Raw genomic sequence first — 24,170 nt, 5'->3', positions numbered from 1 at the left:
TCAGTAAAATGGAAAAGTTAAGAATAGCACACGCAGACAACAGAGTAATATTTACCAATAAGAAAACAACACATAGAAACATGGATACAATAATTAGCAAAAGAAACCAGACACAGACATAGCAGGTGCTGTATGACCCTACTTACATAGAATTAAAAGTAGATAAAATGTATCCATGTTAACAGAAATCTGAAGTGATTAACTTTGGGAGTGCTGAATGGGAGGACCAAGAGAGTAAGATGTGCGACTAGTAATGTTTTGAATAGTGATCTGTGCATTGCTTATACGTGTATAAATTTGTAAAAATTCTTTATACTTCAATAAAAAAGTTAAGAAATGAACTAATTTAACTTCTAAAACACAATCTCTATGAAGTTACAAAATGTCACTTTCAGGTAGAGACACACTCATGATATAATTACAAAAGTTTTTTAAATTCCCTTAATTTTCTCTTTAAAAAACTACACATCCCAAAAGCAATTTCAAGTGCCACCTAGAGTGACATTTTGTGACACAGATTTTACTGAGAAAAAGGATAGAGAAGTCAAACTTTAGCCTCTGTAAGAACTAAATCCTGCAGCTATCTACTGATGACTCCCTTGAACTACAGTTAATATTGATCAGCTCTCACCTACTTTAGCCTATTTAAAGAAGAGAGTCTGGACATTTAAATGCTTATTTAAGGATTCTTCTACCCTGGTGAAAAGTTGACTGCTAAATAATACCTATTTATAAGAAAGTAACCTAACTCATTGTGTATAATTAAGCAAAAAAAAATTAATAAAAACATTTGCTAGATTATCCTATCACTGGCTCAAAATTGCCTTGAATAATATATAAAATTTTCACAATTTTTCTCTAGTCTCTGTACCAAGATATACCATATCTACCACCATCAAATGAAACCATTTTCTTCTCCCTTTCTCTTTACAAAGCTTATAACATCAATTTTGTTTTCTTACATTTTACTGTACAGAAAAGTGTTATGAAAATCTATAAACAATATCTCTCTAAGAAAAACAATATATACAATAGCTACTGCTTATATTTGGTAAATTTCTATTCAGTGTGTCTTAGATCAAGTTTATTTTTAATTAAATAAAAGATACTCTTTAGTTTTTTTGTTTTCTCTTCTAACATACTGTAGCCAGCATGACTCCACAACTCATCCTTAATTAAATCCTTCCACCTTCAAACATGACAAAGTATTATGAGAAAACTTGTAAGATTAGTCAGGCTCACACCTGAGATAAACATTTTACTGAAGCAGAAATCAAACAGAAAGGCAAAGCAGAGAGGGAAACTGCAATCACTGTCCTACACAGCCGCATGCATAAGGAACACAGAGGAAACGATATTCTGAGTCCATTCTACTGCTTGTAATCAGGAGCCAAGACAAGTCTTTCCCAAATTATTTTAAGTAAAGGCATGTTACTACCAAGTCAGCAGAATGTTCCTTTCTTATTAGCAGAGTTCAGATTTAAGTAACAATATATGTGGTGCCCTATTTCAAAAATCTTAAAAATATTAACACTGTTCTACTGTGGTTTCAACACATCTGCTTCTAATAAAAATATATCAAGGATACTCCCTTTAGCAGTCACTTTAACCCTCAAGTTTATCAGGGTAAACAATTCTCACCACTTACCATGAGTCTCATCAACCTTTTTTTTATTTCTTTATATTTTCAAGACACTGTGTAACTTCAGAGAAGTTAAGAGTACAGGGAGAATGAAAACTACCTTAAAATTTTCAGTAAGAACTGAAACACAGAAAATGGAAATTTTAATTCCATGTTTCTGGTTTTGACAGTTTATAGACCTGAAATGGACAATATTCTCTGAATGAAACATGCATGACCATAGAACTTACCTGTCTTGTAAATACTGATTTCAGATTTCAAATCTCTCTAATAAAAGGCTACCTCTATTCATCTTACTTTTGAATCATTAAAACATAACACTTCTAAAAACTTTGACAGCCAATAATTTATTGAAGAGAAAATGATCATTTTTTTTTGTCAACTGCAAAAAAAAAATATTCTGCAAGAAGAATCACATACCCTGTTATGCATGACTGTCACATACCCTGACATGCATGAATCTTAAAACCATTACGCTAAGTGAAAGAAACCAGTCACAAAATACCACGTTATAAGACAGCATTTATATGAAATGTCCACAGCAGACAAATATATAGAGACAGAAAGATTAGTGGTTGTCATGAAGAGGGCTAATAGCGATGGGGTTTCTTTTGCGGGTGAAGAAAGTGTCCTAAAATTAATGGTTGTACAACTCTAATAATATACTAAAAACCACTGAGTTTTACATGTTAATGGGTGAATTCTATAATATGTGAATTATATCTTAATAAAGCTGTTATTTAAAAAGAACATGGTAGAAAAATTTATACTGGAAAATGTTATTAGAATGGTTCATTCAAACACTGGAAATAAAAAAAACTACCATGATTATACTTTAGCAGTAAGTACTTCAATCCAGTTTGAGGAATGTGAACATTCTATGGGGACAGTCGTTTTCTACAACAGATCTAGTGTCCTTCACCCCACCAACTCTTCTTTCTCTAAAAGAAAGAGGGTCAGAAAGTCAGGAAGAATAAAGAGAAGCCTGACCAGATGGTGTGCAGTGGATAGAGCATCGGACTGGAATGCGGAGGACCCAGGTTCAAAACCCCGAGGTCGTCAGCTTGAGCACAGGCTCATCTGGTTTGAGCAAGGCTCACCAGCTTGAGCCCAAGGTCGCTGGCTCGAGCAAGGGGTTACTTGGTCTGCTGAAGGCCCGCGGTCAAGGCACATATGAGAAAGCAATCAATGAACACACTAAAGTGCTGCAACGAAGAACTGATGCTTCCCATCTCTCTCCCTTCCTGTCTGTCCCTCTGTCTCTGTCTCTGTCACACACAAAAAAAAAGAATAAAGAGAAGATTGGGAAAGCAGGATGGATAATGAAAACCACAGCAACGGGGTTTTGTTATAAACAAGATCTGAATATATCCTATCAATATTTAATGTACGAGCTTATTTAAAAACTAAGGACTTAGAAAGGGGGGACACGGAAATGGAGAAATGGAAATGGAGAGAAATACCAGCTACCTGTGATTCTTGAGCAGTGGGTCTCAAATCTGACAAGGTCACTGTTGGCTATGCTGTTTGGTAACACATTCTTTCAGCTAAGAAAACTACAGTAAACTATGGAGTTCTAAACTGAAATCCACAATCTGTTCCTGATTTGCTATCACCACTCACAACTTTTTATATATAAAATGACAAGTACAGAGAATAAACAATTTAAATTTGAGAAACTATATATTATATATGGACTGACAATGAGCACCCTTAGAATCTACAACATGGTAATGAAATAGCCTTTTTACTTAAAAGGAACCAGAACTCCCCAGTAAAATAGCTGATGACAGCTATTTTAGCTATACATCTTGCAATGTACAAGATGAGCTTAAAATAATTATCATGCGCAATCTCAAGGAACTTATCAGGCTACCACAGCTGCATCACAAAAAGACTTAGGAGCCATCCCATCCAAGGATAACAACTGCCAGACAGAAATACACCGTGTATGGTTAAATTCACAAATACATGAGACAAACAGCCTTACTGGATACAACGGGAGGATGCTAATGAATCAACTCATTATTCTGAAAACTGGTCAATTAAGGGAAAGTATCAAGCTGCCTCTCATATATGAATTACACTACCAGGTAACCAAAATTAGTGGAAATATTTCAATTACTAAATGAAAAAGAAACTAGAGAATTAGGTTTTCACCATTCTGCAGCCCCTGATGAATTCCTGGAAAAGGTACTGAAGTAAATGTAGATGTAAATAAAAGTAAATGTAAATGGGCTTAACATGTCAAGAAGAGAAATAGCCAGACATTAGGTGCCTCCTGATGGAAAATATAACACAACAGTCTAGCTAAAACAATGGGCCTCCAATGGACTATATATTTATAGGAAATACAAAGGACAAAAGAACTATGGAGATACAAATCAGCAAAGTTCCTACTGCGCGAGAAGAAAAAGACCCCCTCTTTCCCACAAGTAAATTAAAGGAAAAAGAAGGGATGAAGAAGGAATTGCTAGGTTAAAAAACTCAGACATATCAACCTAATCTGCCTTTTGATGCAAACTAACAAATTGGGAGGGGGGACTTATGGTTTGTATGAGATAACTGGAAATCTGAACACTTGAAAGGCTATTTGATGAGGAATATAAAACAATGGGTTTTATTTTTAGTATATATGATACAGGCATTTTGTTGTTTTTTACATTTGCTTTCTTTTTTAAGACTTTATTCATTTTAGAGAAGGGGGTAGGAGGGAGGAGCTGGAAGCATCAACTCCCATATGTGCCTTGACCAGGCAAGCCCAGGGTTTCAAACTGGCGACCTCAGCGTTCCAGGTTGATGTTTTATTCCCGAGTCACCACAGGTTAATCCATTTTGTTGTTTTTAAAGAAACCTTACGTTTTAGAGATATATAATAAAATAATACAATTTCTGAAATTTGTTTCAGAATAATATAGAGAGATAAAGGTATAAGTTAAACAAGTTTGAGAATGAGTTTCAAACTGCTGATGCTGAGTAATAGGTATATATCATAAATATTTGACATTTTCCATATACAGTTTTAAAACATTTAAATATCTGGACTAAATTCACATTTACAAATACAATATACTTTGCGAAATAAATTCCAAATATGTATAATTTTGTAATAAAGGCGAATTTATATAAATATTGTAACAATCTTACCCTGACAAATCTTTTTTTTAAAGATTTTATAATATAACTACATATACTTGTTTGAAAGACAATTCTCAATGACCTTGAGTCTCCCCAAAATGGGCTTAAAGGGTAACTTTTTACTCCCTTACGGATCCTACTGGCTTCTAGTTGGTTCTCAAAGAACTCAAAGCAGCCAGGCAGTGGAAAATAAAATATTTATTTTCTGACCTCTCTTTACAATCAACAAAATGATGGAGCCACACCACTGAGGATTTAAACTTGGTGAACATGTTTGAGAAATTAGAAATATAACAGTTACAAAGGAGATAATAATAAAAAAGAACAGAAAAGAAGCAACAAACCCTTTTTAGTAAGTACCTAAACAAGCTGGTTGTCCTTTTTTCCTTTTTTTAGCACACGAGAAGGAGGGAGGGAGGGAGGGAGGGAGGGAGGGAGGGAGGGAGGGAGGGAGGGAGGGAGGGAGGGAGGGAGGGAAGAGAAGACGGTGGGGAGGGAGAAAAATGAGAAGCTTCAATTCAGTTAAGGCACTTCAGCTGTTCATTGTTTCTCATATGTGCCTTGACCAGGGGGCTCCAGCTGAGCCAGTGACTTTGGGTTCAAGCCAGCAGCCACGGGGCCATATCTGCGATCCCACGCTCAAGCTGGTAACCTCAGGTTTTCAAACCTGGATCTTCAGCATCCCAGGTTGATGCTCCATCCACTGTGTCACTACCTGGTCAGGCTGGCTGGTTATCTTTTCAACAGATGTGGAGACCTTAATCCAGAGCTGTGACTGAAGAGAGTAAGTCCTAGTTTTCTGACAGCATGGACAAGAGCTTGCAGGAAAGTCAGGATGTCTAACACTATACTGTACCACTACACAGAACCAGGATTATACAAACCACTTTTAAACCTCCTAGAGATCAGAAGGTCAGCAGAAACCAAGATCTTTCCCCAGATGTTTTCTAGCATTCGGTAGCAGAAATTTAAAGTTTATAGTTGTATGGCCCTGGCCCACTGGATCAGTGATAGAGCGTCAGCCTAGCATGTGGATGTCCCAGCTTCAATTCCTGGTCAGGGCATACAGGCGAGGTGACCATCTGCTCCCTCCCTCCTTCTCTTTCTCTCTTTCTTCCCCTCCTACAGGCTGGCTTGACTGGTTCAAGCGCATTGGCCCAGGGCACTGAGGATGGCTCTGTGGAGCCTCCTCCTCAGGTACTAAAAATAGCTCAGTTGAGAGCATGGCCCCAGATGGGCAGAGCATCAGCCCCAGACGGAGGTGGATCCTGGTTGGGGTGCATGCGGGAGTCTGTCTCTCTATCTCCCTTCCTCTCACTTGGAAAAGAAAGGGGAAAAAAGTTTACAGTGGTATAAAAATAAGGTCCTAAAGTGTAATAAGAAAAACAAGGACATCTTCTCAGCATAATCATAGAAGTTTAGTTCAACAGGATTAGTGATTAAGAAATAGAGAAAATGGTAGAAGAATATATTCTGCTGTATTTTATCTCCATTAGAGTTTATGTGTTAAACATATATTATTTGGGGGCCCATCCAGATTTGCTAAATGAAAATAACTATGGGGTAGAAGGATTCTAATCGTTTCAGAACTATCGCTTCCATAGGGTCCTGTCACCAAAACCTATCAACAGGTTAAGGAAGAGACAAAACTGGTGAATTCGATTCAACGCAATGTCCATAAATAATCGATACTGTCAGAAATAGGCGTTTGCTAAAAATCCTTGAAAAACAAATAAATACATATTTCATAAAGATCAAAGTACTAAGTCTTTTAAAACTCTTGACTAATGCTATAAAGCAGTGGTTTTCAACCACTGATCAGCAGACTGGTGCCACTCCACCAGAAATTCTGGTCCATCGACCTGCAACTGAAAACCACTGCTATTAGGAGATATTTCAAAATGAATATGAAGCTATAAAATCCCTAATTTTTGTAAGCAGTATATAAAGTTTAAGGTCTAATGATATCAATGAAAATATCTTTTGGGAGGTAAAATATATAGAGTTGGCAATAATAACTAGCGACTAGCTTTTGGCTAATATAAAGTAATGGTGGTAGTAATTACTAAACATCACACTAATATCTTTTATTGATAAAAAGCCTTATGCATTTGAAACAATCCTATGAAGACAGAAATTTCTGTTTTATTATTGTACGTCTAGCCCTGTGTATATGGTGACTGCTTAATAGATATTTGAGTGAATAAGTGAATGAATCTAATATAATAGCTCGCTGGAGTCTGACAGGGCTATTTGTTAAAAAGCAAAGTAAAATGCATTAAGACAAAAGTCTTTCAATCATTCTTCTGAGAGTACTTTTACAGACTGCATTCCACATCAAGCCTCAATTATCTCCTGCTTGGACTATAGCTCATAACCCCTCTTCCCTTCATTACATCTCCTATTCTGCAGCCAGGATATCATCTTACTAATACACTGCTACTCAAAATCAGAAGCAATCCATTATTTACCATGAAACTTAAAGTTTCTTTGAAATTATTTTTGTTTTATACTCCATTATGTCCTATATTCTAGTTAAACTGGATTATTCATTATTGCCAAAATATGCTTTCTAATTTCAGTCATTCTTTTCATTTCCTTTGCCTGTTGCCCTTTCTTCCACCTTCCTAACAATCTTTCAATGCTCCATGTCAGTGTAACCACCTCATGAAGGCTGTTCTTAATAGTCCCAACACTCTCTCACATCTCCGAATGAGCCTTGTGCTAAGGTTATTTTTCATATCATCCGCTTTTAATCACTTAAAAATTCAATCACAGAAAATTCTTCTTGAATTTTAAGATTCTTGAGGGTATCTATCTTCAGCATTTTTATATTCCTCCAACCCTTTAGCGTTTCTAGTACACTGTTGGCATCCTAATAGTTGATACATTCAATCCAAATTATTTCTTCCCAAAATCTTTAGATGTATCTCTCTAAATATTATACACACACACACATTTGGATGCAAAATGATGGTGGAATTTAATCTACCTGAAACACAAACTGTAAGACCAAATCCCTCTTAGGGTTACTTTTCTCAGCCTTACACACTAAAATCACATTAGCTAGAACAGAAACAACCACCCAAGTCCTAGAGCACGCTTTCTACGGTAAAGAGAGGAGGGCTGAGTGTGGCTGGGAATTAAGAGTCAGACTGCATGCACAGAGAATTGAATTCAGGTGAACTGAAGCAATAGGATATAAAATACAGTGCATACTTGAAGGCTCTAATAACATTTGATCAAAGCCTATGAAGCTAAAAAGGAAAAGCTTCAAATGATGAAAGGTCTGGACAGTACTGGAAGCAGAGGGAAAAAATAAAGACTACATAGTGGTCTCCATAAGGTTATTAATATTCACTGCAATCAATGTCCTCCTCAATTCTAAGGATGTTCATACCATGTGATATTTATGAAGTGATAAGATTTTTTTTTTGTAACTCAAACTAAAAACCACTCAAGTTACCTTTGGAGCAATATCTCAAGATTGTTTATCACTGTTTTCAGAAAACATAGTCTCTCTTTCTCCAGATCCACAGCTGATAATGTTAAATGCAGTAACAATAACAGGGCCAGGTTGGTAGCAGGAGGCCATAGATCTAGGCAAGAGAGGACTTTAAAAGACAGAAATGTTATCTAGAACAGCCATACTCTGGCAGGCAGCAAAACAGGAGAGCCAGAAATCCCAAGGTCGGGGTGGGGGGGGTTTCCTATGTATGCAGGTGAACACTTTTAAAAACTAGAACATGAACGCATCCCATATGAGCGGAGCAACACGGTGTCCTCTCCTCACTGCACATTTACCTCTGAATAGATTTTATTGCTTTAAGCCAAATGACAGACAAATTAAGGGAGAAAGAATATTTTTAAAAAGATCTTTAAGTAAAGTAAGAAATAGGTTTTAAAACTTTTCTTGGAAGTTTTTGTACATTCAAAAATTTTTTTAAATATCTTTTGAAAAAAGCAAGCATTACTGGAGAAAGCACACATTAACACATCCAGAGTACTACGAGTTTAAAACTCAAAGTATAAGGCCTTTCCCACCAGCTTTTATTTTTTGTGGGGTAAGAGGGGAAAGAGGGGAAGAAAAGCAAATAATAATATATCTAATCTTTATATTGATTTTTAAAAAGATTTTAGTTATTGATTTAACAGAGAGAGAGAAGAGAGGTGGAGGGCTGAAGTGAGAAGTATCAACTCATAGCTGCTTCAGTTGGTCATTGGTTGCTTGTCGTATGTGCCTTGACCAGACAAGCACAGGGTTTCGAACCGGCAACCTGAGCTTTCCAGGTCAAGGCTTTATCCACTGTGCCACCACAGACCAGGCTTCAACTTAATATTTTTGTAATTAAGAAAACATAGCATTAACAATTAATTTGAGTTGTCTATCACATAATGTATAAATGGAGAGAAGCATCTAAAAGCATTAGATGTTCATTTAAATATGATATGCAAATATATTTGTATAACTTAAACCTATTTTATTTTCAACTCATTATTGTTCTCACTTGTAAGGATGCCATAAAAGATAAAATCCCCTTATTCACCTTTGTTAATTGGTGGCGGGTCACTGCCCAGCTGGATAAGCAGACCTTTTCTTGGTACTATACTGCAATTGACTCGTCTAGTGCCTGTGACTGCTCCCCCTTACTACTTTAGGTCAGTACAGCACACTATCATTACAGGTAAAATAAATATCTTGTTTTAAAAGTTTAAGTGTCATACTAAAAAATAACTTTTGAAATAGCATGATTATAAGATAAAAGGTTACAATTCAGATAAACAACGTTCAGCTAAAAGGAAGCTAAGATATACACCATAATTCATGTACTCAATAACTTAATAAAATTCTTATACTATAAAATTCATTAAAATTGAGTTATTAAGATGAAAGATGAAATTGTGTATGTTTTACAAAGTACCTCTTAAAATTTATTAACTTTTAACTGTGGTAAAATCCACATATAAAATTTACCTTCTTAAGCTTCATAGACACCCATCTCCAGAACTCTTTTCATCTTGCAAAACTGAAACCCTGTACCCATCAAACAAGAACTGCCCATCTTCCCTGCCCCAGCCCCTGGCATCCAGCACATTACTTTCTGTCTCTATGAGTCTGGCTATTCTGGGTGCCTCACACAGGTACCTAGAAATGGAATCATACAGCATCTGTCCTTTTGTAACTTGGATTAGTATAATGTCCTCAAGAATCATCCACGTTGTAGCATGTGCCAGAATTTACTCCCTTTACAAGGCTGGACGCTACTGCCTTGACTGCATCTCCACATCTGTTTGTCCATGCACCCACTGATGGGCAGGCAACTGTATCTCCACACCTGTTTGCAATGCACCCGCTGATGGGCAGGCAACTGTATCTCCACACCTGTTTGTCCATGCACCCACTGATGGGCAGGCAACTGTATCTCCACACCTGTTTGTCAATGCACCCGCTGATGGGCAGGCATTTAGGTTGTTTCCACTTTTCTGCTATTGTGAAAAATGCTATGAACGTGATGTACAAATATCTGTTTTGAGCCCCCATTTTCAATTTTTTGGGTATATTGTATATCCAGAAGTGAAACTGCTGGATCACATAGTAATCATACGTTTATATTTTTGACGAATCATCACATAATTTTCATAGTGGCTGCACCATTTTACATTCCCAATAACAGTGCACAAGGGTTCCAAATTTTCCACTTCCTCACCAACACGTGTTACTTTCTGTATTTTTTTTAATAGTGGTCATCCTAATGAGTGTGAAGTACAAAGCACCCTTTTGAAATCCAATAAAAGTTTTCATTTCCACCTGTATTTGAAAATGCCATAAAATAAGTTAGAAACTAAGAAAATATAAAATCTTACTAACGTAGTCGATATAAACCTTATGGTCGTACAAGTAAAAAAAATATAAAAATACAGCCTACATAGAAAAAACCCCTAAAATGTTAAAAGTGGTAAGACTCTGGATAGCTAAATGACAGGTGATTAAAAACTGTTTTTCCGCCTGACCTGTGGTGGCGCAGTGGATAAAGTGTCAACCTGGAAACACTGAGGTTGCCGGTTCGAAACCCTGGGCTTGCCTGGTCAAGGCGCATATGGGAGTTGATGCTTCCTGCTCCTCCCCCCTTCTCTCTCTCTCTCTCTCTCTCCTCTCTATAATGAATAAATAAAATCTAAAAAAAAAAAATTTAAAAAAATAAAAAAAAAACTGTTTTTCCTTGGCTGGGGGAGGAGTGTGAAGGAATTAAGCAAAAAAGGACAAAAAAGAGAGGGAAAAAACCTCATGGACATGGACAAGAGTGTGGTGACTGCCAGAGAACGGGGAGAGAGGGGGTGGAGAAAGGTAGAGGAGGGACAAGTGCTGATGGATGAAGACTAGATCTGGGGTAGGATGGGGGTAAACACACAAAACACTGTATAGAGATGTGTTGTAGAATTGTGCACCTGAAACCTATATAATTTTGTTAACCAGTGTTACCCCAATAAATTCAATTAAAAAAATTAAAATTAAAAAGGGCTGACCAAGTGGTGGCGCAGTGAACAGAACATCAGCCTAGGACACTGAGGACCCAGGTTCGAAACTCCAAGGTCGCCAGCTTGAGTGCAGGATCACTGACTTGAGAGTGGGATCATAGATATGACCCCATGGTCACTGGCTTGAGCAAGGGGTCACTAGCTTTGCTAAAGCCCTTGGTCAAGGAACATATGAGAAAGTGATCGATGAACAACTAAGGTACCACAACTACAAGCTGATGCTTCTCATCTCTCTCCTTTTCTGTCTGTCCCTGTCCGTCTCTCTCTCGCTAAAGAAAAATTTAAAAAAATAAAAACTGGTTTTCTTTTATACATTTTCTTGCATTTTCCATGACTTTTGTAATAAGGAAAAGATGGCTATAAAAAGAATGAGGCTGAATGCAATGGTAAGGATTTAGAAGGAGTTGTAGAACTGGTTATGTGGGAAGAAGAGATCCTAGGAGTGGAAGAAGGTAGGTATAGAACCAAATCAGTTATTGAGACAAAAATAAGAATGACATTTTCAAAGACAGTATCTATTCAGGTTCCCTGGAAACTGTATAAATTTGGGAAGAGATTAATTAAAACAAAAAGTGAAAATGGATAATGGTCAGGCTATGAAGGCCTTAACCACCTGAACTTTATTCTATAAGCAATTAAATTTATCATTTAATTTTTCCCAGTGTTCAGGTTCCTACTAAATTTTAATGAATTTAGAATCCTTCTTCTCTACCTCCAGTTTTTCTGGCACTGCAGTACTTTCAAATAAATGCAGTAATCTTGACAAAAAATTGTAAGTACCACAAAAATAACATTCCAGAAGATAGTGACAAAGTTTATGGCTACAGAGCCACTGTTTCTGTGGCTCGAGACTATGAATCTCATCAAATTTTTATCCTTAACACCCTGTTCTATTTTGTCTCCAAAATACAGATGGTTATAATCAGATACGAAGTAGATGAAAAGATAAACTTGACTCTGGATAATTTCTAATTAAGAAAATGGCTGATTTTGGTTTTAACTGATCTTATATTTTATCTCCCACTTAATGGCATTACTATAAACTTTTTTTCATGTCTGTAACTATATAAATTTCCTTTCAGCATCTGAGAAAACTACTGAGAAAAAGATTTGTGTCTACACCCAAAAGAAGCCTTGCTCTCACAGGTGCTCTGCAGTGAGTTCTATGCAGACAGACTCATTCTTCTACAGAGCCCCAGTTTCATGGATCTAGAATTTAAATCACCATTCTGGAGTGTTGTGGACTGTAAATGGCAAAAAACCTTTGTAGATTTGAGGCTTAGCAAAAGCTAAGTTCTCCCCCACCACCTCTATCTTGGCTATGATGCTGAGTATTTGCACCCACTTCACCTGCCCGCTTAAGTTGCTAGAAGCAATTTACAGGCCCTTCCTCTTACTCTTTGTTCAGAAGTTGGTTGATTTCGCTTATGTATGTATGGTAGGGGGATTCCTGTTTATGCCTTGGGAGAGTTCCTGTATTAGCCTCAGACGTGTAACTTTGTATCAAGGACTTACTTGATTTGCATATGGCTATATAATAAAGCAAACTGGGGCTATGGGGCGCTCAGATATTGCCATCAGCATTGAAGAATCCTCCCAGTCCCATTCTTTTTTCTTAATAAGTCTGTTTTCTTCATTCTGAACCATTCTCACTCAAAACCCAGAATTAGGAGCCGCGCTGGTCCGTGGCACTGAAATGAGGAACAATTAACTGAATAAACAATAACTAAAAACAACATAATTGACCCTCATCAAAAAAATGGCTGACTTATTAGCAAACCACAGGAATATGTGTGATATTGCACTCATATTCAAAACAGAAAAACAAACCACATTTCTTAAAAATACATGCAGAGAAGGTGTAACTATGTATTTCTGCACTGCAAGGAAATGATTATCTCTGGGGAGAAAGGAAGTGATTTTTTGATTCAGTAGCTGCCAGGGTGCTGGCCATGTTCTATTTCCTGATTTAGGTGGTATATACATAGGTGGTCACTTTACATATAAATTGTACACCTAGCATAGTTCCTGGTATATAGCAGATGGTCAATAAAGCCAACTATTACTTATGATGATATTATTCTAGCTACTACTGCTACTACTGGGTGGAGCAAAAGTAGGTTTACAGTTGTTCATATGGAATACAATAAATATTAATACAAAAATAAACTGTTTTGTATATTCACAACTATAAATTTTGTATATTCACCCACTTTTGCCCCATCCTATATTTTCACTGGTATTACTAATTTTTGTGTGTGTGCATGTGACAGAGACAGAGAGGACAGAGAGAGGGATAGATAGGGACAGACAGGAAGGGAGAGAGATGAGAAACATCAACTCTTCATTGTAGCACCTTAGTTGTTCATTGATTGCTTCTCATATGTGCCTTGACGGGGCAGTGGAGGGGGACGCTACAGCAGATCGAGTGACCTTTTGCTCAAGCCAGCGACCTTGGGCTCAAGCTGGCAAGCCTTGCTCAAACCAGGTGAGCCTGCACTCAAGCTGGCAATCTTGAGGTTTCAAACCTGGGTCCTCCATGTCCCAATCCAACATTCTATCCACTGTGCCACCGCCTGGTCAGGCAACTAATCTTTCCTCAGTAATTATATATACCCTATGAAAAATAACAGCTCAGAGAGAGAACACACAGAAAAAATGTCTATATGTAAAGCTTCTTTGTGCTTTTCTTTCAGTTTCTCCATTGTTATACTTTTAAATGTATCTTTCTTTTTATACACTCTGCTCTATCTTGACCACAAACTTTGATTGGAACTAATGTTTTCCATGTGATTATTCTTTTAACAGGCTCAAAAGCAGCCCATCAAGAGCAGCAGGAGTCCTCAGCCTCTGCAGGTTGAACAAGAGTAACAGATGAGGTGTGAACTGGGTTTAATAAAACCTAAGTACTTATAGGAAACAGAATTATAGGAAGGGAGGAAGTCTATCTAACTGCAATGTTTAGAAGGGCTTCATGAAAAAAGTGGAATGAGTAAGCTTTAGGTAAGAGGTGTGAAGAGGAAAAGACATTCTAGGCAAAGTAACTTAAAGATGGACAGCTTGGCCTGACCAGGTGGTGGCGCGGTGGATAGAGCATCAGACTGGGATGCAGAAGACCCGGGTTTGAGACCCCGAGGTCACCAGCTTGAGTGCGAGCTCATCTGGTTTGAGCAAGGCTCTCCAGCTTCAGCCCAAGGTCACTGGCTTGAGCAAGGGATCACTCAGTCTGCTGTAGCCCCCTGGTCAAGGCACGTATGAGAAATCAATCAATCAAGGAACCGCAATGAAGAATTGATGTTTCTCATCTCTCTCCCTTCCTGTCTGTCCCTATCTGTCCCTCTCTCTGATTCTCTCTGTCTCTCCCACAAAAAAAAACAACAACAACAAGATGGACAGCTTGGCCTGACCAGGCAGTGGCACAGTGGATAGAGCGTCGGACTGGATGCAGAGGACCCAGGTTCGAGACCCCGAGATCGCCAGCTTGAGCATGGGCTCATCTGGTTTGAGCAAGGCTCACCAGCTTGGACCCAAGGTCACTGGCTTGAGCAAGGGGTTACTCGCTCTGCTGTAACCCCATGGTCAAGGCACATATGAGAAAGCAATCAATGAACAACTATGGTCTCGTAATGAAAAACTGATGATTGATGCTTCTCATCTCTCTCCGTTCCTGTCTATCCCTCTCTCTGACCCTGTAAAAAAAAAAGAAAGAAAGAAAAAAAGATGGACAGCTTGTTTAGCTGACAGTGGACAAGCCTGACTGGTATAAAGAATGCAGGGAGAATGCCAGGAGGCAGGTGAAGAGTCAGATGGTGGATGGTATTGATTGCTACATGAAGAATTGAGGAATCTTGGGATACTTAGCACATCTTAACTTGCTGAAGCCTCATTTATAACCCTTTGAAGGCAGCCTGCTCTAACAAATGACAGAGAAAGAATCAGTACATACTCTCACTGTACACTTTAAATGAATGCACTTTGTAGAATGTAATTTATGCCCTGGTAGAATCAATTTTTAAAATTTCAACAACAAAATCAAAAATGCTCCCTTTTACTGACCGTTTCCCTACAATGCTGCCACAGTTGTCTGGTGAAATGCATTCAAAGTCAAGCAGCTATAATTATTTACAAAATCTAATCTTCTCTCTACCTTTCGTTTAATCACATCTATCCTGCAGATCATTATTACCAAAATAATCTTCCAAAAGAACCCATGTGAATTAGGGTATTATTAGGTGCTTTAGAAACTTAGTGCTTTCCACAGCCCTTCCTCCAAAATAAGAATCAAGTCAGACTTTAAGGTCTTCTACAATTTGAGCTCTATCTACCATTCTGCTCTAATTTTCACTTTCTATACATAGACCTATGTCTTCACACTCCACTAGTCCTCTTTTTCTAAACATACTTTGTCTATTTCCAGTTTCCATGTCTGTCCTCAAGGTGTTCCCTCCAACTGATAAGCTCCTGCCTTCCACCTTATTCCACTTGGACTTCAAAATCTAGTTCAAATGCTAACCTTAAGTATGGACGCTTTACTGCATGCAGGTCCCTTCTTTCATTGTCTAAACTTTATTGAAGCTTATATATAAAAGCTAAAAACACCATTCTTTATTTCATTAATGAGAATGCTTGTCCTTGAGGAACTCACATAATCTATACCCACACACATAACTGACTATACATCATATGGAAGAAGTTAACAAGACATGCTTAGCATATAGTATTCACTGAATAAATACTTGTTAAGAGAATTTTTTGCATATTGTGAATATCCCAAAACTCATTATATATAAGAGTATTCAAATAAGATGGTAGTCTTTACAGATTAAAAAAAATTTTTTTTTACCTTTTCAGTTGTAAGAGGTTTCACAGGCTTTTCTGGTTCCTTTTCTCTCCTTTTCTCTTCTTTCTTTTTTTCCTTTTCTTTCTAAAACATAGCCCAAAGTTTTGATTAGTTTCCTTTTTTTAAATGTCAGCTCTTGACACATTTTTATTAGTTTGAGTTGTCATTTGAGAAAAGTACAAATTTTCAATAAGGACAACAACTGGTGATACTGAAATACGAAAGTAAAGAACAAATTCATACTCTCATTACATTACATGTTAATAACACATTCAAGAATATCTTTTCTTAACAAAACTAAAACGAAGGTGAGACAATTTAGAACTTCTTGATATTTTAGAGTTTGTGTAATTAAATGAGACCTCTATTCAATAAATTCTAACTGCATTTTTACATACTGTTAAGCTTCCTAATAGCAAGCACACAGTTGAAATTTGAAGAAGAAAAAGTAAACTACCAGATGAAACACAATTCCTATCACACAGATAAAGACAGGTTACATCTGTAAACATAAGAAGAAAAGGGTAAAGTACAATCACTTCAATTTTTTAAAATATCACTAAACATTTTCAGTCCATTACCACAGTGGTTATGATTTTAAAAATGGCAAATACAAGTATTTTCTCATGAAAAAATGTTGGAACCAGAGCCAACTTAGTGTATTCAGCAGTCAAGGTAAACTATAATGGTATTATGATGTTCACAATTTGCATTTTCAAGAAGGATGAAAGAGAATATAATTAAAAATTTAAGGGGCACAAACATGCCAAAAAAAGGAAAATAAAATAAAAATTAACATATAAATCTTGGGAATATTGTGTTAAGTGAAATAAGTCAGACGGAAACAGTTAAGAACCATATGATTTCATGCGTATGTCATGTAAAAAACTGAAAGCAACATATGAACAAACAAGAAAAACAAAACTCATAAACACAGACAACAGTATGGTGGCTACCAGGGAGAAGAGGAGTGGGGCGTGAAAAGGGTAAAGAAGGTCAAAAATATGAAAATGAAAGATTTGACTTTGGGTGGTGGGCACACAATACAATATACAGATGATGTAACATTTGAAACCTATATAATATTATTAACCATTGTCACCGCAGATTTAATTTTTAAAAATTCTAAAAACAGACCCTGGCCTGTGCATGTCCTGCTGGGTTTGATTCCCAGTCAGGGCACACAGGAGAAGTGACCACGTGCTTCTCTGCCCCCTTCTCCTTTTTCTTCCCCTCTCCTTTCCTCCTTCTTCCCTCCCTCCCTTCTTTTCTCCCCTCCTTCTTCTCTCCCTCTCTCCCCCCTTTCCTTCCTTTCTCCCTCTCTCTTTCTCTCTCTTCCACTCCCGTAGCCATGGCTTGATTGGTTCCAGCACATCAGCCCAGGGTACTGAGGATGGTTCCATGGAGCCTCTGCCTCAGGCACTAAAAATAGCTTTGTGGCAAGCATGGCCCCAGATGGGCAGAGCATGGCCCCCAACTGGGTAGATCCCAGTCAGGGCACATGTGGGAGTCTGTCTATCTCCCCTCCTCTCTCACTTGGAAAAGAAGGAACAAAAATTCTAAAAACAAAAAGAAAGATTAAATAAAGAGCATTATTCATAAGGCATTTAAAGGGAAGAGATGTGCAGAAACCTAGAATTGAATGACTACTGCAAAAGAGTACTGATTTGACCTTAGTTTCCTGGTAATAAACATGAAAATATAAACTGATGAAACTAGGAAAGGCAGAATAATAATCACACAATACTTAGTCTAAAAACCTAAAGGTTGCATTTGCACCTGTACCTTTAAAATGGTGTTTGACACAATCTCTTGCAAGAGTAGAATTTCTGCCATTTGTAAATTAGAAAAGATAATACCAGCAATTTTGAGGCTATAACATAAGAGATATAATAAAAGTTCTTACAGGCCACATAGTGTGATAACCACCTTCTATTCTAATTTAGTTTTTATAACTGTCTGGAAAAAGCTGTCATTATTGTCATTTTACAATGAAGAAACAAAACCTTAGGAAAGTAAGGCACAAAGCAACACAACTAATAAAGGGTAGGGCTATGGGACAAGAGCCCAGACTCTCCAGTCTCCCTGCTCACTATCTCCAGTGGAGTGCTGCTATTTGGTATTACTCCTCCTTACAGCAGCTAACATTTACCAGCCCCTTACTATATGCCAGACACTGTTCTCTCTTATTTAATCTTAACAACTTTATAAGGCAAATAATATTACCCCATTTTATAAATCGAGAATAAATGAGATGTGCGAAAATTCTTTATATATCATATAATGTTTTCCCCTCCCTCCCGGCCAAGCTCTCTGGGTTATAGACAGTATATCCAACCACCTACCAGACACCTGGAGGGTCCAGTCACCTCATACTCAACAGATAAGACTTTTAACTCATTTCCTTCCTTTTCTCTCCTCAAACCCATCCCTCCTCCTCAGCTTCTATACTTTTCTCACTCAATTTCACCATGATCTATTGAAATGCTAAAGTCAGAAAATGAGAGTAATCAAATCTTCCCAAAGCACCTCCATATCCACTGATTATTAAATACCACAGAGTCTATCTTCTCAAGATCTCTTAAAACTATACTCTCTCATTCCCTCTGCCTCCATTTTAGCATATGCTGCCACCGTTTATTCATGGATTGTAACAACAGGTTCTCAAGCGTCTTCTACACTCACCAGCACAAAATTCACTCTACAGACAGTGGAGCTGTGTTATGACATGAAAATCAGATCCTATTACCCCTTCTACCCTAAAAACTCAATTAAGTACCAGGGCCTTCAGAATGAACATCAGTTTTCTTCAGCAGGCTCACAAGAAGGCTCCTCTCCCACTTCTGTCCCTATCCTATGCATGCTCCAGCTGTGCCATTCTATTTGCAAATCCCCAAATACTCCTCTTTGCCCACAGGATTTTTTTTCCTCACAAGATGCTTTCTCTACTTGGAATGCCCTCTCATCCTTACAGCTAATGTTTATTAAGAGTTTAAGGCCCTGGCCAGTTGGCTCAGTGGATATATTATCAGCCCAGCATGCAGACATCCCAGGTTCAATCCCTGGTCAGGGCACACATAAGAAGCGACCACCTGCTTCTCTCCCCCTCCCCCTCCCCCTTCTCTTTCTCTTCCACTCCAGCAGCCAGTGGCTCGACAGGTTCAAGAGTTGGCCCCACGCACTGAAGATAGCTTGGTTGATCCGATCATCAACCTCAGGCATTGAAGACAGTTCAGCTGATTCAAGCATGTGTCCCAGACGGGACACGTGCAGGAGCTATCTCCCCTCTTCTCACTTAAGAAAAGAAAAAAAAGAGTTTAAGATGAATCAAAAGTATGTCTCCTGGTGTGAAGACAGCAGGGGAAAAGAGTGCGCCTCCTGTAATAATGGCGGCAGGATGAATGCATGTCGGTAACAGCACACTCTACACTGCATTAGAAACCTGTGAGTTATCTGGTTATGTTTTTCTCCACTGAGGTCAGGGGTCATAGTTTGACTTGGTATCCTCCATGTCTAGTGCACCACTTATCAAAGGGTAGACACAGAAAAAGTGTTAGTTCAAAGAATGTCTCAAACCTCTTTTAAGTTCATGATAACAAATAAAAAAAGGTAAGCAATCAAAAACAAAATTAAAACCCTCAAATATATATAGGGATCCAAAGTGGGAATATCATGTCCCCTTAACCACTGCTACCCCAAACACAGTCTAGAATTTATCACTGATTATTCTAAACTCCTTAATTCTACATTATATACATTGTATTGTCACTATTGCTTAAAAAAATAAACTTTCTTCAAGTGGTTTCAATAGAAGAATCATAGAAAGAGAACATTTTATTCAGGTTTTACCAATAGATAAAAGAATTCAACAACAACTATAAAAAAAAAGTTCCTGTAAGTATAAGGCAGTGATAGAAACAACAAAAAGCTAATTGCTTCTTAAATGTTGAGATATACCTATGGTACCAATATATCAGTCATTCTGAAATAAAATATAGATTAAAGAACTAATCCTTTCTATAGCACAAGAAAATATGTGTATTTAACATATTTAATAATGGAGATCATTCAAAATTTAAACAACTATTACAGCACTTCAAATTATGGCATACTGTGAAAAAAAGTTCATTTACTATTGAACACTACATAATGCAGCTGGCTAAAACACTACCGTACCTCCAACTTGTTTTTCTCAACAGCAGCTTGTAGAGAAGGAGAGGCTACCAAAGGCTGAAGGGGAGCTTCAGAGGAGGGAATCTGGAATGCAGATGGAAAGTCAGGAGAAAAAACAAAAAGAGGCGTTCAGAACCAACAGGTACAGGAAAGAAACAAAAACCCATATATTCCTGAGATATAGAGGTCTCCGAAGTATGTTAACAAAGGGAAATAATGCATCAAGAAGATGTACTGCTTTTGAAAAATGTCTCCATAAAATCTCTAAAAATAAGATATTACAGAATAGTGTATGACTTAAAATAGATTTCACTAGAATATAACATTTAAAATGTACTGAGACAAGGTCACACCAAAAGTATTTAAGAAATAAGTTTCTCTAGTGATTCACTTTTATTCAGTGTTACTACTGGAATGCTAAGACATGAAGACATACTGCCCCAAATAGCAGGGGAGCACAGTGAGTTGTGGACTAGGTTGTTTTTTACTTACATCTTTTTTAGGAATGGAAAATGGAGCTGAAGTAGGGAAAATTAAAGTTTTAGTCAACTGTTTAAGAAAACATAAAAAAAAAGCCTGGGAGTAAAAAAGTGGATTGATGCAACAGAGCAGAGCAGCAGACAGATGTATAAAGCAATGTATACACTTCCTTCTTTAAGATTAGTACACGCAAACACCACTTCCAGGGCGGTACTTGCGGAATTACTCCAAAGCATTACGAGACAGTTATAATATATATGCAGCAGAGGCCATTTATAATGAAAAAAGATTTCATCTAAAAGCCTTTTCACACATCTTCCTACCCAATTTCTACATACATAGCTGATCATTTTAATGGAAGCATTATCATTCCTGCTCTCTTTACTGCCAAAATATAACTGAAATACATTTATAAAATGTGTTGATCTTTGGAGCCACAAAATTGACATCTCTATATTGTCCAATCATGTGAATAGTGCCTATGAGGAATTTTTAAAAATAAAAGGTACTATTACAGAAAGGTCATTATATAATGTCAAAATAACATAGTGAGATGCCAAATCCTCATTCAGTCTGCTTGTTATTAAGTTAGTTATGGCTGTAATTCTTGATTCACAATCTGAGACTATACACGTTAGGGGTCTTTTCCTTTGCACATTGTTGGCTGTTATAACTGTGTAAACTAGCCATTTAGTGACTATTAATGAAAATTACACATAGAAGGAAACATTTAAGAAGTCAAACTGCATCTTAAAACATGGATTCAGCCTGACCTGTGGTGGCGCAGTGGATAAAGCGTCGACCTAGAAATGCTGAGGTCGCCGGTTTGAAACCCTGGGCTTGCCTGGTCAAGGCACATACGGGAGTTGATGCTTCCAGCTCCTCCCCCCTGTCTCTGTCTCTCTCTCCCTTTCTCTCTCCTCTCTAAAATGAATAAATAAAATAAAATTAAAAAAAAAAAAAAAAACAAAAAAAACATGGATTCAGAGCTGGTTTATTCTACTGAACGCTTAACTTGCAAGAGAGCTTAATTACTTTTTTATATAAAAAACAAAAGATCATAAAATCACTTAAGATAACCTATATCTTAAAGACCTTTTTACCCAAACTCATGTAAAAGCTGAACATAAACAGGAGCATTCACTATGTCGAGGGTCACTTTAATTCATTGGAAAAGTGCTTGTTCTCCTTTTGAGAACATGACAAAATGATCCAACCACTTTTAAAACTCAGAGGCAGGAATATAATAAAACCATTCCGAGTGTACCTGGTGTATGAAGGTGGGCCTTTAATCTAGGCCCTTTCTTACGTGAGACCTGCAGTATAAGAGAAATTCTCCAACTGGCCTTGAAGCAGCAAGCTGCCATGTTGTAAGGGAATGGGTTGCGCCGCAAGGACCTGAGGGTGGCCTCTAGGAACTGCGAGTGGCCCCCATCAGACAGTTGGCTAGAGGACAGACCTCAGCCATACAGCCACAGAAAATGAATTCTGACAACTCTGCGCTCGGAAGAAGACAAGTAGCCTAAGATCGCACCTCGGCCAACCCTCTGATTTCAGTTTGGGAATATCCACAGCTGAGATCTCAGCTAAACCATACCCAGACTCTTGACCAAGAGAACCTGTAAGATCCTGTGTTGTTTTCAGTCACCAAGTTTCAAGCAATTTATTAAGTGGCAAAAGAAAATTAATTCAATAATCATTCCTTAATAAATACATTTGAAAAATCCTGAGCTGTCTAGCATTCAAGTCCTTTACACAACCCCTATCTGCCTTTCAAGATTCACTTCCCCCTACATTTATTCTCTCACATCTACCCACCCCAGAGAGTCCTCCTTTACACTCTCTAGTCAAGACAGTTTCATGGACTACTCACCAAACACACGGAATAATATACCTGGACTCTCTTTCCTCTTCATCTAACTTTAGCGTAGCTGAAATAAAATGTCCCTTCAGTCAGAAATGTTCTTCCTGCATTATCAACGCTTATCCTCGTTTCCCTGAAATCCTACTGTTCTATTAAGTGTAATCTTAAACATACTTTCTTTAAAAATTACCCCAGTGAAAATCAGTGCTACCTAAATTCTGTTTTCTCATAGCACTTTCATTCTTTTGTTTTACCCCAATTCTGGTCACTGTACATTGTACACATTGATAAAGTTTGACAATAAGCTACTTTTGGACAAAGATTATACAGTTTCAATCTCAGTGCCTTGCAGGTGGTATACATTCAATAATGTTTGCTGTTGATGATTAAATGAACAAAAAAATGAAGGTTGAAACTAAGCCACAGTTAGTTCAAAATAAGAGGCTAGCACAGATCTCAACAGCGAGGGAGGGAAATCGTGAGGACCGCTATGAATAAGGGCTGATATGATTATGCCCATACTGGTGCCCAGCACCACGCAGTTACTTTAAAAGATGCAAAAGAAATAAAATACTTTTTTTGTGTGTTTAAGGATATAAACCAGTAAAAATTCTAGAAGAACCTTTTTCCTTGGAACATATTTTCCTTTGTTTTTGTCCTTATCTGAACTTCACTTTTCCCCTTTAAGCCTTCTCCCTTAATTCATGCTTATGGTGCTACAGGCACTCAGAATGGTATGGTCTATACCAGTGTTTTTCAACCAGTGTGCCGCGGCACACTAGTGTGCCGTGAGACATGGTCAGGTGTGCTGTGGGGAAATTAAACATGGGTCCCCAAACTATGGCCCGCCTGCCGGATACGGCACGCGGAGGCTATTTATCCGGCCCACCGCCAGCCGCCTCATCCGAACATAAACATTCCCCTCACAATCCCTCCAGCTATCAGCAACAGGAAGAGTGGAGGCACAGGGAAGGCTCACTGACCAATCACCTTCTAGGATTCATCCCGACCACTAGCAATGAACCAATAGTAGGCCGCCTCTCATCCACACCCAGGAAGGTCCCCGCTCAGGCTGCCGCGCACTTGTCATTGTGTGGCCACGGCGAGTAGTTGAAGCTGCCCCATGGTCCCAATTTCTAATCCTGGTCAGGACTGGAGGTAAATGTTGCCACCACTAGATGAAGCCTCAGCCTCAGCTGGTTATGTCTATCCTGACGGTGTATATAGATATTTGACCTTTTTCTTTTTAAAAGAGGTCCCCACAGAGGGTGATATACAATGCATCACAATGTTATCTAACTTTAAAGCTAAAGTTTGCTGATCTCCCTTTGGACAGTTTTTGGTTATCTGTTGCCAAGGAGTTCCCCATTCTGGCCAACAAAACTATTTTGACATTGCTCCCGTTTTCAACCACATATCTATGTGAGCTGAGCTTCTCAAGTTTGACTGTAATAAAAACTAAAAATAGAGAGAGACTGAGAACTGTTGAGGAAGAG

At 37.9% G+C, this 24,170-nt stretch overlaps 1 protein-coding gene across 2 annotated transcripts in view; it reads right to left on the bottom strand.

The window, feature by feature from the left end:
* The window catches only part of SMAP1 (small ArfGAP 1), a 155,689-nt gene that overhangs the window by 41,558 nt on the left and 89,961 nt on the right, over nt 1-24,170 (bottom strand). Inside the window, exons 5-6 of one of the 2 annotated variants that reach the window (XM_066253295.1) lie at nt 20,334-20,414; nt 16,161-16,241 (exon numbers count right to left, since the gene is read on the bottom strand). In XM_066253295.1, coding sequence (XP_066109392.1) covers nt 16,161-16,241; nt 20,334-20,414 — 162 coding nt within the window. The remainder of the gene's footprint in view (nt 1-16,160; nt 16,242-20,333; nt 20,415-24,170) is intronic. The other variant, XM_066253302.1, reaches the window with a different exon arrangement.

Source organism: Saccopteryx bilineata, chromosome 1 (genome assembly GCF_036850765.1).
Source record: "Saccopteryx bilineata isolate mSacBil1 chromosome 1, mSacBil1_pri_phased_curated, whole genome shotgun sequence".
NCBI classification, from domain to species: domain Eukaryota; kingdom Metazoa; phylum Chordata; class Mammalia; order Chiroptera; family Emballonuridae; genus Saccopteryx; species Saccopteryx bilineata.
Note: the sequence above shows the minus strand (reverse complement) of the source record. Positions and strands in the feature narration are given on the sequence as shown.